Raw genomic sequence first — 16,901 nt, 5'->3', positions numbered from 1 at the left:
CCAGCTTCCTTTGTGGCCACTCAATGTCCTGTAAATGTTAGCTAGATGGAGCTGGTGTTTTTATATTGCTGCTAACACACTGACTTCTAAAGATGCACAGCAAATATGTTCTGTATAGCTAAATGTCAGTATGAGCAATTATACAGCTTCTTATCAGGCGACTCGTGTGGTCTTGTTGTTAAGAGTTTGCAATTAACGCTGCGCGACCTGGGTTAAAATCCCAGCAACAGGTCTATTTACTTCTAGTTGGTGTAGCAAATGTTTTTTTTTAAATCTTTAAAAACACAGAGTCTGTGTTTTCAGGAAATGTTTAGGAACATAACCCATCATTACGAGATCAGTGTTAACCCGCTGGCCTTGTAACACTGTGTCCGCCGCCTGATATTCTGGTGCCAGCGGGATATTACAAGTCCTGGCAACCCGGATGTCAGGCAGCGGGAACTGAAATTCCCCATTCCTGTGGAGTCCCATATGACTCCATGGGAATCGGGACATGGAAGCACTGGCACCGTTGCTTCAGTGGAAACCATGCCTGCCGGGAGCACCATCCCATACTCGTAGTCTGGTGGTCCGGAAAGGGTGCCGGTACATTGCTATTGGCACCCTTATTTCCAGACCGCCAGACTTGTAATGAGGCCCAGTGTGTGTTTTCCAGGAACATTAAACATAGCACAGTAATGTCCGGTCAACAATTTACATTTTCTAGATGCCATGGATCTTAGGGTACTGGTTACTTTTTGGGAATATTGTGCTCCTGCTTTTGAGTGGGTCCTTGTGCTCTGTTTGTGATCAAGATACATTTGTTGACACTTTAACTATAGTGTCCAATCTTGAACACTTGCAAATGCTATAGTGGCCCTTGGCGACCATGTGCATTGCTGCTCAGCAGGACTTTGGTTTTGCTTTGGGATGTTCTTCACCTGCAGCAATGCAAAGGTTCTGTCAAATGTCACCTTTGAAGATCAGCTGGTAAAGTGCTGTGCATGTCAGCCCTACAAGGTGCTCTTCTGTGCTTGGGTGGGCATAGACATGCTACAGGGGCCAGTTTAGTGTGCACAATATATATTTTTGTTTATTTGCATATGGCTAAATCAAGATTCAACCTTTTGCAAAATCAATGAACACTTTTTCAAAAATAGAAAATAAAATAAAAAACGAGAAATAAAGAAAAGCAATACATAACTAGCTACACAACAGTTAATCTACAGATTATTAAAGGTAAATAGAAAGTTAAATAAACAATTAGCCAATAAAAAGAAGATTACTTAATAATCGACAAGTTTTAAAAAAAATGTAGATACATTCTTTCCTGATTTTGAGTTTTATCAGTTATAATCTACTTCCATGTGCTACCTTCAATTAACTGACCAAATCCTGATCCAGGTTGAACCCCCTTATAAAACGCACAACGGAAATAACTACAGAAGTTGGGTGGGCCCTTAACAGTCTGTCCCATACATTCTCCAAGTTGATATCATCTAATTTACAAATTAGCTTCCCAAAAAACATTTGTCGACGGGCAATCAAGGACTTACAACTTCCGCATCTGGATCTTGGAAAAATCTGCACAAGCGTTTTCCTTCCTATCAATGCCTCTGCTGGCCTGTATTTGCCATGCAGGACAAATGCCTAATCTGAATCTAAGAAAATCACTGCTTACATTCGTCGATGGGTAGATGTTCAGATATGGTGCAACGATACCTGTACGCTTTTGATCTCTAACAAGGTGGCTTAGGGATTGATAAGCGTGGAAGTTGTCCACAGTGTTCACCCAGTCTGACCTAAAAAGGCATTTTTTGACAAGACATGGATGGACAATAAGTTCACTTTTATTTAGACCCAGTTCCTGAAGAAGATGTGTACAGTATGATTCAAGGTCATTGGCACAATTCACCCTTGTGTGCTGCATATATTTTTGTACATTTTCATAAAGGGTGGCGTTGCAAGGATCTATTAATGACCGGTGCAATGATAGAATTCGGCAGTCTGACCATGCTCTGAGTGACTTAAACCCCAACTCATATCTCATGAACGATATGGGTGTACAATTCCGCAAGTTAAGGCGATTCCTCCAGATGAGCCCCTTCAAAGAGAGGGAGTTTACTGAGAATCCAAGAGGGAAAAACTTCCACCCCATATAACAATTTGGGAACAATATTCCCCTCATAGAACTTAAGCAGGGACTGGGTAGAGACTTTCCTATATTTTGAACCAATCCTTAACAACGGGCTAATGAGCATTGGTGACTTATTTTTTAGGAAATCCATGAAATAAGATTTACTGGGGAAGTCCAAAATGGGGAATCAGATAGATCATCTTATGCGAACACAGCAACTTTGTTTTATTCATAAACCAGGTGTGCCTCCACCACTTGCGGGAGACTGAGAAGTGCATCACCCTCGTTTTTGTGGGATTCACCTTTAAATGATTTGTTTCTGTGTCCAGGAGAAGGTGTGAATCTGCCTTTGCAAACCTTGAGGAGTAAGATCGAATTAAAGGAAATCATCTGCAAATGCCATTACGAGGATTTTAGTGTCCCCCAATCTCAGAGGTGCAAAGGCTTCCTTTAGTAAATGATCCTCCATGCATGAAAGGCAAAGGTTAAAAAGACAGGGTGCAAGATGCAACCCTGTCTTAAACCAGATGTTGTATAGATCTTCCTTGACAAGTCTCCCTCAACGTTAAGGTGCACCTGAATATTCGAATTGCAGTGAAGCCGCACCAGAATCTTAAGGGGGCTATCCGGTATTCCACAAGCATGCAGCTTGGTCCAAAGGAGGGAGCGGCTTACCAGACCGAAAGCGTTAGAAAGATCGATTGATGCCACATATATATGTTCACAACTTTTGGACCAGGTTGAATCCTGTAGACATTTAACCAAGTAACCATTTAGGCCCTTGCCCTGATTTTACTGGAAGCCTGTCTGGAATCTTTTTAGCCTACCTGCCTTTGTGGCCCCTGAACACAAATGCGAAAGGATAACAGATGGAAACATGTTCAAGTCTGCATCCATTACCACAAAGGGACAGTAACTGTTTGGGTCCATTCCTGTTCCCTTTTTGTGTATTGGTACCACGAAGGAGTTGGACCAGGTCTTAGGAACTCTTCCTGTTCTGATAACATAATTGAAAAGAATGCTCAATATGAATACCCATTTTTCCGATTTAAACAGCAGATGAGTAAGTCTGTTTGGCCCCCTGCCCTCAATCTACTAGCCCTCCTAATACATTATTCATCTTCTTCCTGGGAGATCTCACCCAAATCCGGTCTACGAGCGTCTGTGCTAAATTACCACGAGAGGACAACATCATTCTTGGCATTTATCGCAAGGAAGTGACCGACCCAGATAGCCTCTGGAGTGGGATTTAGTTGGAATTTGGATTGACATCCTCCCACTGTATTGATCAGGGTCCAAAAACCTGAAGAATCCTTGGCTCTAAGAAGTTCAACCATATGTTCTCCCTCCGTTTGAAGCCTCGCCGCACAGTGATTTGTTACCCAATTTTTGCAGCACAGTTTCGCTTTCCCAATGCCAAATTAGTGTGCATTATATGTGCATGTATAATACCAATAATAATATTGTTTTTATATAGAGCCTCATGCCTGATTCCTCCCACTCGGAAGCACCGAGAAATAGCTGCTATTCTTATCCAGTTTAATACTCTGTGTATTTACCTCACATAGATGACGGGCTGTGCTGGCCTTGCCTCGATACTATCTTGCAAAATGTGAGGTTTGCCCACGAGCTGTGGACTCGGCATGTGCCATGAGTCTGTTTTATGTGAACATGAAAGGGGGAGCATGCCACGTCTTGGGTCTATTTTGTGTGAGTGAGGGAAAGCATGTCATAGAGGTTAATTGTGTGTGCATGGTATGGGAGTCTCATGAAGAATGGGGCTCTGTGTGTTGGGCAAAGTGATTGAAGACACAGGGGAGAGAGTACTGTGGTGGCCTATCCAAGTGAGCCTGTAGAAATACAGCGCTATTGTGGGTTCGTAGCAGCACAGCGCAGTGAATAAGCGGCATCAGAGTCAGGGCCCTGGTGTAAATAGGAGGCAGTTTGCTCAGAATGTTGAAGGTAAATAGCTAGCAAAACACAATGAAGGAACATTGCTTGCATTAACACTGAAATAACATGGACGATGGCAATCCATTACCTCAACATAGGAGACAAGCCCCTATCCAAAATGGAAGGATGTGTTGTGCGCTTACCTCCCAGGAGAGTGCCCCACATTGAAAAATGACTGAACCCTTACAGTTGTTATAAATGTTTGTCAGGGGTTAGTTAACATGATAGCACAAATGACATGATTTCTACATATTCTGCATTTCTTACCCTTTTCCGTGTATTAGTTAGCTCAATTGACACACAGCAAACATGTGCTATATAGCTGAATGTCTATATGACAAATTACACAACTTCTTGTTGAGAGACTCATGTGGTCTTGTGGTCTAGTGTCTGCCCTTACAGCTGCGTGATCTCGATTATAATCTTGGCCATATTTCGGTTTACTTTTAGTTCGTGCATCAAATTATTTTTTTTCAAATTTCTTAAACAGTGCGTGTTTTGATTTTTTTTTTTAAAACGTGCCACAATGTGTTTTCGAGAAATACAAAAAATAGCACAGTGCGTGTCTTCAAGAAATAACAAAAAAACATAACTTGCTGCAGCAACTAAAAGCAATCACAAGTAGTTTGAGTGGAATTCTAATACGGGTCAAACAGATGTGAAGGGAAGCACTTAACCACAAGACCACGCAGAGGTCTCCCAACACTACACTGACAACGCTATCGAGGGCATGTTTGCCGTATGTCTTCAACATTCATTGATTTGGTGGCAGTAAGTAAACAAACACCAGGGCCTCTTGCTCCCTCTATCTAACTTTCCAGGGCAACGACTGCACGCAGAGCCGAGGTGGCTGGTGTTTGAAGTAAACAAACACCAGCTCCCTCTAACTGGCAACGAGTGCACGCACAGCCGAGGACTAGCTGGTGTCTGATTATTGGCGCCAGGGCACTGAAGCCTAAAACACACGGATGTGTTATAAAATGGAAAACTGCACATTGTAAAACACGGGGGTCCAGAGCACATCAAGTTGCTGATGCTCCATTGGAACATTAATTGTAACATGTTTTATTTCATATTTTTGTAGGGTGGATGCACAGTTGAAAGATAGAATGGGGTGCCCTTTCCTTTACTGTAGAGGATTCTCTAGCGTGTTAACCATAGGATGGTGAGAATAATACATTCCCACTAATGCACGTGTATTGGACATATTCCCTTTGAGAATCAGCATTGTGGGCAGTCAGCCTAACACCTTCAAAAAGACATGCTTGCATTTCATTTAGCATAAAAGTAGAAGACACCAGTCTACTACAGTTTATTTGTAAAATGCCCACATTTCTATTAAAAGATTGTAAAACCACCAGGCAAACTTATTTCATTTGACTAAAGGGAACTGATCTACAAACGTGTTTTGATGCAAGTCAGGAAATGGACTTAAGCACCCTCTTCGCTGGTGTCAAAAGGGTGCTGCCTATTCACAAACGGGATGCGAAGGTGCACCTCTTTAATGTTATGTTATGTTACTTGGCATTTATATAGCGCTCTGTATATCATTGGTATGACCTCTAAGCACTGGTAGGTTGAACGCCCTCGGGAGCCGTAGTTCTGATCAGTAGAGAGAGATAGTGTCGTTGGGTGCATGGGTGCACTGGATATGTGTGTAGCTGATGTAATTGCCGGGTGGTAGCTGCATCCTAGCGTTAGGTGTGGTGCTGGAGATATCAGTTGTATGTGTGCAGTCTGGTGGGTGGACACCTAGACTGGGCTGCGTTAGGCCTGAAGGATGCATATGTGAGCAGCTAGGCCGGAAGGGGCTCGGCTAGCTGCGTTTTATATGGGTGATGAGGTGTTCATGGGGTCATATTAGTATGTGGACAGCTAGGCCGAATTAATCAGGGGCATAGCTATGTTCTAGTTCAATGATGGTGTAAAGTAGAGGGTAAGCGTAGTGATGTGATATGATGCTTATCTTTAGAGCGCCCAAGACCAGTCACGTGAACAGGATGGCAGGAAACAGAGCCACATACGGACACATAAAACTGGGGCTGGGGTTACAGCGACAGTGGGGATATAGATATATAGCAACAACATGGGGAACAGGAGGGCAGGGTACACAGTGATTTAGATTTACATTCGTATTTCTATCCATATGCGATTCACGCTAATGTTCACAGCTCCGAGTGTGGGGCATGCAACATTTGCACTTCCATCCGGTAGCGACTCAGGCCAACGTACACCGTTATGCCAGGATCTGGTGCAGGCCAATGTTCACAGTTCATCCACTCCATCCATCCGACCCACCCCGTCCACTCCATCCTCTCCATCGATTCCATCAGCCCCATTCTTTCCATCCACTCTGTCCATTCCATCCATTTCATCCACTCTATCCATTCCATCCACTCTATCCATTTTATCCATTCCATCCAATTGTATCCATTACACCAGTTTCATCTATTTCATCAGTCTCACCCATTCCATCCATCCACTTCATCCACTCTCTGTTCCATCCACTCCATCTACTCCATTCCATCCATTCCATCCACTCTTATCCATTTCATCCATTCCATCCACTTTTATCCATTACACCAGTTCCATCCATTCCATCAATTCCAATGCTCTATCCATTGCATCCGCTCTTTCCATTCCATCCGCTCCATCCATTCCATCCGCTCCATCCATTCCAACCGTTTCACCCATTCCAACCATTCCAATCGTTTCATCCATTCCAACCATTCCAACCGATCTATGCACGCCATCCACTCTATCTCATCCATTCCATCCACTCCACCCAGTTCATCCACTCCGTCCATTCCATCTACTCCATCCAATTCATTTATTCCATCCTTTTCGTCCACCCCATCCGTTCCATCCATTCCATCAACTCCACTCCATCCATTCCATCCGCTCCGCCCACTCCATCCTCTGTCAATTATCTGTACATATTTTCCAGGCATTCTGCGTCTATCCACGCCATACATTCCATCCACTTTTTTAATGCACGGGTTTGGATGTCCAACCCTCTCTCCCATACACACTGCGCACATCTTGGCTGTGAGTGGTGGACTAATTAATTTAAATGTCCATACACTTATCGCAATTAGGATGTGGATTAAAAGGCATGGCAAAACCACGCATTCCGATCAGGGACGATGTCAGGGCCTTTTAACCTCTTCAAATGAAAGCGGCCTCGAGCCTTAGGGGGGCGAGGGCAGCAATCGTTCCCATATTGCCAGTCAGCAGTCTAATAACACAGCAATATATTCCTTTATATATAACTTACGTTCTGGGGCTCCCAGTGTGCCCTTTGCAGCACTTGCCTTACAAGCTGCATTTTCTGGGGCCCGCCCAGTCGTAACTTCCATTGAGGAAAACAGAAGTTTTATCACTTTGTTGCCTTTCAATACTGGTTCCTGAACAACAAGGAAGCATTCATAGCTATACAGTGGTGCTTCAGCTCCGTGGTGGTTCGCCGTCTGGTGACAATTGGTGGCCATTAAGCCTATCTTTATCTCCATTATAATGCATGCCCCCCATGGGTGCCTCAGACTGCTTTCCGTTCTAAGCAAGGGGGTGGCAATTATGTTGAAATGGCCTTTTCTGAGCACACGAGGAGGGTGCAAAATGCCTAGAAAGGCCCTTTCTTACCATGTTGGCCTTTTCACCAGTACTGTAGGAGCACAGCAGCGCCAGACGCAGCTGCGTTGCAAACATGTCTACCCCTTTGTTGGGGTTATGAGTGTGTTTGCCCTTTTGTCTACGTGAAAGCCAGCAGGGCATCATTTGCCTGGTCATAGCATCCCAGAAACGAGCTGGTCACCTTTGTGAATTCGATGATGAATGCATTTCATAGACTCCGTCATCAGATTAACCTGCTTTTATCTGCTTTGCTGCTTAACTTGTTTTTATCTGCTTTGCTGCTAACTCATGTTTCTATACGTGTTTTTATTTCATATTTTAGATTGTACCTATTGAAGCACTCTATTGAATTGTTTTAAGATCTGACTGTTATCTGCACTCATAACATTTTTAAACTTTTACTTTTTCATCTGCACACAAGTGCGAGTTAAATCAGAGTGCACATCTCCCTCTTTACACACCAAAAACGACACTACCCAGAAGCAGTAGTAGTTTTTGGCGTGTATTTACCAAGAAACCCGGCACAAATGCGCCGGCGCAGACGGGGCAAGCAAGTCCGTGCGCGACCGGAAAATAGGAAGATTATCTTCTGGGATCATGGGTATCGCTGAAGTGTTGGCTGCAATTAAAGTCGCCAGAGGTATATTTGATAAACATTGATCTACAAATAATCAACTGCCCTCATTACAAACAACACTAACCACACCGACCCTTATGTGAGTACTGAGTTGCACAGTATACATAGTGCTCATCTCACGAAGGAGCTGATGGACTTTAATATAATAGCACCTGTGCCGGTTTACCGTCAGTGGGATACATCTCAGTGTACGGGTGCTATTCGCACTACTTAGGGACCTAATCCTGCTGACCGAAATGAGCTCATTATAACACCCCCCCCTATTGAGAGGACCACCCTCATAAACTTAGACTCTAACATCACTATCGCCTTTAACCTAACAAATATTGCAAACACCTTAACACCGCTAAAGAAAAAGATACCCAAAGCAGAGAGTAAGCGGAACGCATTGTTCTCTCCTGAACTACACAGTATGAAATCCCTTACTCTTAAGTATTTTCATGCCTGGAAAATCCACAGAACAGTGGAGTCCCTCGGAAATTATAAGAGTGTGGCTACAAATGATAGATCACCCATTTTGGAAGCAAAGACAAGCTTCTTTAATACCAGGATTGGAAATGCCTGTTCGAACACTAGGGAGCTCTTCAGCATCCTAAAGAAGCAATAGCTAACAAATCATACCGTCCCTGAAAGACTGATTAAGGATAACTCTGCTTGGTGTGATATGATGCAACAAGCATTGCAGGATATATTGAAGAAAACTATAAATACTATCTCTGAGAAAAATAATAACCTAAGTCAAGAGACTGAAAAAACAAAATGGGTTTTCAAAAAATCCCCTTCTATCCCCATTTTTAATTTCACTGCAATTTCAATGAAGGACCTGGACACAATATTAAAACAGCTCAAATCCACCAAATGCAAAAATGAGGTGTACTCGACAATGATTATTAAATCATGCCCTCCTACATTGCTAAGAGCCATATGTAAGTTTATCAATGCCTCATTGAAAACCGGGACGGTTCCCCGGGATCTAAAAAAGGCGTGGGTGATGCCCATTTTAAAAAAGCCAGGATTATCATCTGACCTGCCTAATAATTATCGACCCATCACCAACACTGCCTTTCGATTGAAGATTCTAGATTGTGTGGCTTATGAACACATTTCAGACCATTTACAAGCTCCCCTATGCTAAATGACCACCAGTTGGGTTTTCAAGTAGGTTTTGGTACTGAGACTGCGCTCCTTGGGCTTAAATCTTAGCAACTAACCCGCGTGGACAGGAACGAAGCATCATTGCTGATGTTGCTTGATCTATAAGCCGCCTTTGACCTGGTGGACCATTCCATTATGCCCACCAGGTTAAAAGAAGTCGCAAACTTCTCGCCCCTTGTCACTCAATGGGTCACCTCCTTTCTTTGCAATCGCGAAAGTAGAGTTTTCCTTGGAGAAGCGGAATCTGAGCCAATTAAAGTTAGTTGCGGGGTACCCCAAGGCGCATGTACCCCACTGTGCTTCTAAAATATTTTCACTGCCCCTCTGTTTGCTAGGTTGGCTCATGACGGTGTGACTTTTACGAACTACACCGACGACACTCAATGTGTCGTGCCCCACACGGAGATTCATGAAGTAGACAAAGCAGAAATTAACAAGACATTTGACCTCATTGAGTCATGGATGATCTACAATAAATCAGCACTTAATAAGGATAAAAGAGAGTTGATGATAATTGGATCCACTCATATGCTACAGAAATTGAGCACAGCATACGAAAGCTTCCATATAGGTGCAGAAATTATTGCTCTGCTGAAGAAAGTGAAAACCCTTTGGAGTAATACTTGACCAGCATTTTACTAGGAAATCCCACATAAGTAATCTGGCATCATCCTGTGCAGATTATATAAAATGACTAGCTCATTTAAGACCTTTGACCTCCCAAAAGAATGTGGAAACGATTGCCAGAGCAATCATTGCGGCAAAAATTTACTATTTCTCTAGCCTACTCATTGACATTGATAAAACTAGTCGGAATAGATTTCAGGTCTGTCAGGACAGAGCTGTTAGAATAGTAATGGGGCTCAAGCGTAGAGACCATGTTACAACGTCCCGACGTACTCTACATTGGCTACCAATTGAAGTGAGAATATGCTTCTGGATCCTTACCATCGTACAAAAGTGCAGATCGGGAAAGATGCCCGGATACCTACAGCAACATCTGACCTCAAGATCCTATGCTAGATCACTGAGATCTAATAATCAGAACCTCCTAGCTATTCCCAAATGCAGAACCATGAAAATGTCCAATACAGCCTTCTCCGCAATTGCCCCCAAGATCTGGAATGAATTACCATCAGACCTGAGAGACCTGGAATGCACAGAAGCATTTACAAACAATGTGAAAACCCACCTGTTCATTTAAGTAGCTAGATTTCTACCCGGCTACATAACTGCAGGGCTTATTTTTTATCTGTTGTATATGTCTTGTTGCGCCCTCAAGCCCCAGGGTCCATGGATGCGCATTATAAATGTTCTAACATAACATAACAACATAACATCTGGAAAAAACGAATTTATTTGAAAGTTATGCAGATGACCGATTCTTTGTGACTCAGGTCCCAAGTTTTTATCAACAATTGCTCGATTAAAAGAGACAGAAAGCAACAGCTCGGATAAAGGGATCAGGCACAACCTACCGTGGCCGTTTTCCTGCATTGTTTGAGACAATGTGATGGTGGCAAGCCCCCATGCCCTCCTTCTATACCTCATCTCGCCATGCCCAGCCCAGCCCAGCCCCCAACTACCCTTACATATTAAAACAATTTCCATAACCACCTAGCCCCCTATAAAAATCCTGCAAAAATTAGGTGAAACAGCTGTGCTCAAAATGCTGGGAAATGGTTCCCTCTCCCAAAGAATTGACATAATAAGAACAGCCTAAGATTACAAGCTTCAAGGCACAAACATTGTTCTGTAAAAACATGGATCATGTGCATGAAAAACATAATTTAAAATATAAAAACTTGATTACCTGATGAAGAAATACTGTTGGGGCGTTTGTGAACACTGGCCGGGCAAAAACATAAATTGGAAGTGGCGCGTTTTGTCTGTGGATGGTGGAAACCCTTTTTGCTTCCTGAATTTGATTCCGTGAATAAAGTGCAGCATTTGGAGATGACCTCAAGACGGTTTCCAGGTAAATACTGGGGTACAGCGCAGTGCTTTCCTGCCAGAGCCAATGAAGGTCATCGTTTCGCTTCTTCTCAATGTCTGGGCAAATTCCAGTATAATTGTTGGGGTTCTGCTTATAGTCATAGTTGTAACACTGAGGGAAAAGGTAATACCCCCAGAATGTGGCTGGCCTCAGTGACTTCCCAAGTGCAAGAGTTTCTAGCATCAGGCGTTGCGCCGCATCTTCAAAGGTCCTTTTGGCCACTAGGCTCGCCCTACTTTTTGTAAGGCTCTGATCCTGCAGAAGAGCAGCCGCGAGAGACTGACTTTGGTAAACCCTTTTAAAGGCCCAGTTTCTGGCCCACGTTGGCCTCCAGCTTTCCCAGTCGATCACTGCAAGTCCTGCCTGTTGACCAGATGGCATATACATCCTAATGTCCTCTGCAGCTTTCTGGAGATGGCCAGCTAACGCAAGACGCTGAGGTATCCCACCATTGACTGACTGACCGGTGACCACATCAATGTAAGGATAGGTGCCCAAGCGGTCTTCGTAGAACAGAGTCAAGTTCTGGTTAGTGGCAGTTAGCTTTGGGCTAGTAACATACTGGAAAAAACGCAGATTCAGACTGGCATTGTGAGATGTGCCACATTTTTCTGTTGGGGCATTCCAGATGAGAAGGAAAGGGGACTTATCCATCAGCGGAGGAGCACTTAGTGATGAAGATGGGTGGACTAAAAACAGGAGGGCGGCAAGTAGATGGACACAGAACCACCTTCTAGAGCTGCCACCACCAGGGATGCCTGCGCCAACTTGCATGGCCTCCAGCAGAGTCATCACTCAGCGTGATGATATGTGAGGTTTCACCTAGCACAGAACAGTAAAGGTGATGCAGTTATTGATAAGGCAAGGATTATTTTTCTTAAGTGCTAAACAATGCATTTTAACATCTGTCCAGGCACATCTGCTGAAACTGTTCTTGACTGAAGACAGCGATGAAACATAGATAAACAATGCCATGGTGTGCACCTCAACAGGAATTGCTATACCCTATCATAATGCCATGGTGTGCACCTTAACATGAATTGCTATACCCTAACATAATGCCATGGTGTGCACCTTAACATGAATTGCTATACCCTAACATAGTGCCATGGCGTGCACCAAGACAGGAATTGCTATACCCTAACATAATGCCATGGTGTGCACCTTAACATGAATTGCTATACCCTAACATAATGCTATGGTGTGCACCTCAACAGGAATTGCTATACCCTAACATAATGCCATGGCGTGCACCAAGACAGGAATTGCTATACCCTAACATAGTGCCATGGTGTGCACCTAGACAGGAATTGCTATACCCTAACATTCTGCATTCAGGGCCTGATTCATGGAATATTTTGAACGGTGCAAAGTACTTTTCACTCGTGCAAAGTGACCTTGCACTCAGTGCACTGCCAACAAACACCCTGATTCATGGAACAGTGCAAAATGTAGTTTTGTCACGCTAAGTCACTTTGCGCTGCAAAATACACTTTGCACTGCTCCACCCCGATTCATGGAACAGTGCAGCGTCTCTTTTTACCATGCAAAGTGATTTTGCACGGAAAAAAGACACTTTGCACTGTTCCATGAATCAGGGTGTTTGTTGGCAGTGCAAAGTCACTTTGAACCAGTGAAAAGTACATGGCACCGTGCAAAATATTCCATGAATCAGGCCCTCAGTCTGTAAATGAGTGAAATATAAACATGAACGGCACAAAGTGAGCTACTGGGCAAACTCATGCTTTTATTATTTGCTTACAAACAGTCCAAGATGATACAAACAGATCCCGTTCCTATAATGGGAGCCCTGCAACATCCTCCTGGCAGGGTAAGATGCCTTCAGTGGTCAGGGCTTTGAGCAGGAAGCAAGAGGATGCTAAATCGACATATACCAAAGTGATGCAAGGTCTTGGCCTCCCATCTCCCAGAACTGAGAACCCTACAACCTGAATACGTCATCAGGAAAGGTAGAGGCTCGAAAAGAATATAACCCAACAGCCATAACCAGAACAGCATCTGCGCAGGCAGCGCTCCAAATGGAAGATGAGGCAATCCTTCTGGCTTTAGCACCAGAGCTCTGGGGCCGGTTCAGTCACTATATCTGTTGTTTGTTTGGTTATAACATGCTGCTTTGCTGCTCTAAGCTCAGCTGGTGCGGTCCTGTACCGGTGTGAATGCAATGACACAGCATCAGCTGTTGACACATTATACTCCACACTCCTAGGATACTCCACACTCCTAGGAACTGCAGTAGCGCTGGACAATATAATCTCAAACATGCTTGGCACTTGCTGCAATGCCTCCCGTTGGACATTGGTCAACTCCTAGCATGGTGGAGCCATTCTTCCAGTCCATCAAGTGGCCTGGGATGTTATCCCCAATCTCCTCATGGGCAGACAAATAAGCCCACCTCATCATTGCACTGGCATGACTTCTCCAGGTGCTGTCGTCTCCAGGTTTGTCCTCACGCTCCAATATTTATTCGTAGTTGCATTTGGTTTTACTGGGACGAACAGTACATCCTCCTGTGTAGCCGCTGATATAGACCTGACTATAAGATATCATCTATTCTGCTTGCCCTCCTGCAGTCTTCCTTTCTCAAGAGACAGCAGTTCCTTATGTTCAAAACATGCGGGACAATAGTCTGGGCTCCACCCTTGTTTGTTCTCTTCCCAGCCATCCAGGATCATCTTGAAGGAGCTCACGACGCGCAAGCTGCTTCTCCCGCTGCTGTACGTTCTTCTGAGCAAATCTATCTCCTGAGGTACTCTTGGGGGTCCTGTTGAACTTCTCACCTACTTCAATGACAGCCTGTGCTCGGGTGATGATTCACGCCCTTGATGTTCCAGAGGCTGTGCATAGCATTGCGGACAAACGGATCACTTTCGTTTGAAAAGCCTTACATGTCTCTCCTGTCTTGCCCATGACTTGACACATATGGCACAATTTAGGTAAGGCTTCCAGGTCACATGTGATTGTGGGCCAAACAAAGATGTTCAGCACCCTGAGTTTGGGTTTTAGGCACGACCAGGTGTCCTGCCACCAGGATATCATGTACTCTTTTAAGGGCCTCTTCCATGCACCGTTGGATGACCAACAGTCTACTTTGTGGTCCCATCAGGCATATCTACCCCTTATACTTTGCATTTGGCTCAATCGCTGAGTTTGGGTTTTAGGCATGACCAGGTGTCCTGCCTCCAGGATATCATGTACTCTTTTAAGGGCCTCTTCCATGCACCGTTAGATGACCAACAGTCTACTTTGTGGTCCCATCAGGCATATCTACCCCTTATACTTTGCATTTGGCTCAATCGCTGAGTTTGGGTTTTAGGCACGACCAGGTGTCCTGCCTCCAGGATATCATGTACTCTTTTAAGGGCCTCTTCCATGCACCGTTGGATGACCAACAGTCTACTTTGTGGTCCCATCAGGCATATCTACTCCTTATACTTTGCATTTGGCTCAATCGCTTGTTACTCTGCATAAGCCAGACATTTGGCACACACTGATTGTGAATTCATGACTTCACTAAAGAACCCCCACTCATGGTGTTCCGCTACTCTGGGTCTAGAGAAACACCTCTGCTATAACCTCCTTGGTCAGGGGACCGGGCATTCATCCTACTGCTGTTCTCAGGCCCCCAGTCACATGTGTACCGTGTTTGGGAGCTATGCTCTCAGTAGGAACAGGACAGGTTCCTGCTTCGTGAAAATGGAGAAAGGATCCGGGATGACAGTGCACCTTTGCCCATTATAACCATCATGTTCTACTCATCCAGGTAGTCCAAAAACCGGTATTCACTGATTTAAACGAATAGAAACTAACGAATAACATTAATATCTAAACATTGATAACGAAACAAAATACCACATTTTTGTAAATATATATGTGGGGTTGGGGTGGGGTGGGGTAAGGGATTAAAATGGGTGGGGAGAGTGTTGGGGTGGGATTATATATGAAGGGAAACGAGGGGCTTGGACAGGGATCCCCCAAATTAAAAATACATTCAGTATTTTTTTCATTATAAAGGTTTAGATATTAATGTTACTCGTTATTTTCTATTCGTTAAAATCACATGTAACCGTCCAAACCCACCATGCAGATCACTGGGAAAGTCTTACAAACACCAACCCTCCTGAGGATGACCTCTGGCTTTTTGTCTGCGTTCAAATGAAGTTTCATGTAACCAAGAGATCTGTTTTCTGTACTTCCATTTCCAAGGATGACCACCACAGACCGTCAAATATTTCTGCTCTGGTTGTATCCTTGTGCAATTGACCATGGCCAGGCTGCTGCCATCAGGAGAGCTGTCAACTCAGTTCTGTCCCCTTCAATAACTTCCGGACCTGCACTATACCACCATTCTTATTAGAGTAGATGCCCTCTACCCCAGCAATGAAGGCTAGCCCTCCCCATAAGGCATGCAGGCCCACCCTGCAATAGAGGCCTATAACCCCCTATCATTGTAGCCAGGCACCCCTTCTGGGAAACCCCTGGAACACCACTGATCAGGGACACATCCATTGCCCTCTGCCTGGGAACCACTATTGGCAGGCACTGGAGAGCCCTCCATTTCCTTGTCTGTGACCCCTAAATGGTATTTGATTTCTTCTGCCACTACTGCTGTGACTGCTTAGGTTTTTGTGCATTGCGTTTATTCAAGACATAGGTGTCATGCACAGACACTGCTCGCTTTGGCGGCGTTGGAGGTTCCCTTCTGGGTGTGCCAGAACGCTCTACTCATGTACATGAGTAGCGCTCTAGTTCTTTTTCCAAATGGCGGCACGCTAGCTTAACTATTCTTCCTGCGCATCGCTCGGAGCATTGCAACTCTCTTCTCTGGTTTGGCTATTACTCTCCCTTGTATTCCCTCTTTTGCCATCCTCTCCAGTTTTTTTCCCCTTCGCTCTTGTTATTCTCTGTTGTTATCTGGTTTCCAGCTTTGCCTTGGCTCCTCCCTGCTTGCGGCATGCCTACCTGCTGTTGCATTTTCACTGCGCGGCTGGCGCCACGCTCCTGCACCCTCCAGCGATTCTCCTCCTCTGCTCCTGACTGCCTTCTCCGCTTTTCGTTCGGATCTCCTCTCCCTGTGCCTGGCAGTATCTCCCTTACAGCTTTTCCATCGCCCTCCAGCAGTCAGTCCTTCTCTGCACAATGACCTATCCACCTTGCTTTCTGGACTCTTTTCAAACACTGGTACGTCAAGAGGATCCTGTTCCAAGGAGGTTTTTCTGCCTATGTGGCTTTTCCTCCTTTATTTTATCTGTCTCCTCGACAGCGCCTTTGTCCTGACTGGTCTCATAGGTCGGGCAAGGTGGTTGCTGAGAGCAACAGACCCTTCCGCTTCAAGGAACGCAAGACAACCGGATAGAAGAAGCAGGGGAAGAAGTCAGGAAAGGAAGAAACTG

General features: G+C 44.6%; 1 protein-coding gene across 1 annotated transcript in view; it reads right to left on the bottom strand.

Annotated features, from left to right (window-relative positions):
* Positions 1–16,901, bottom strand: part of LOC138513948 (hyaluronidase-5-like) — a 356,788-nt gene that overhangs the window by 258,352 nt on the left and 81,535 nt on the right. Inside the window, exon 2 of the mRNA XM_069629117.1 lies at positions 11,308–12,312. Coding sequence (XP_069485218.1) covers positions 11,308–12,282 — 975 coding nt within the window. The 5' untranslated portion in view covers positions 12,283–12,312. The remainder of the gene's footprint in view (positions 1–11,307; positions 12,313–16,901) is intronic.

Source organism: Ambystoma mexicanum, chromosome 12 (assembly GCF_040938575.1).
Source record: "Ambystoma mexicanum isolate Mex_15411 chromosome 12, UKY_AmexF1_1, whole genome shotgun sequence".
Taxonomy (NCBI): domain Eukaryota; kingdom Metazoa; phylum Chordata; class Amphibia; order Caudata; family Ambystomatidae; genus Ambystoma; species Ambystoma mexicanum.
Note: the sequence above shows the minus strand (reverse complement) of the source record. Positions and strands in the feature narration are given on the sequence as shown.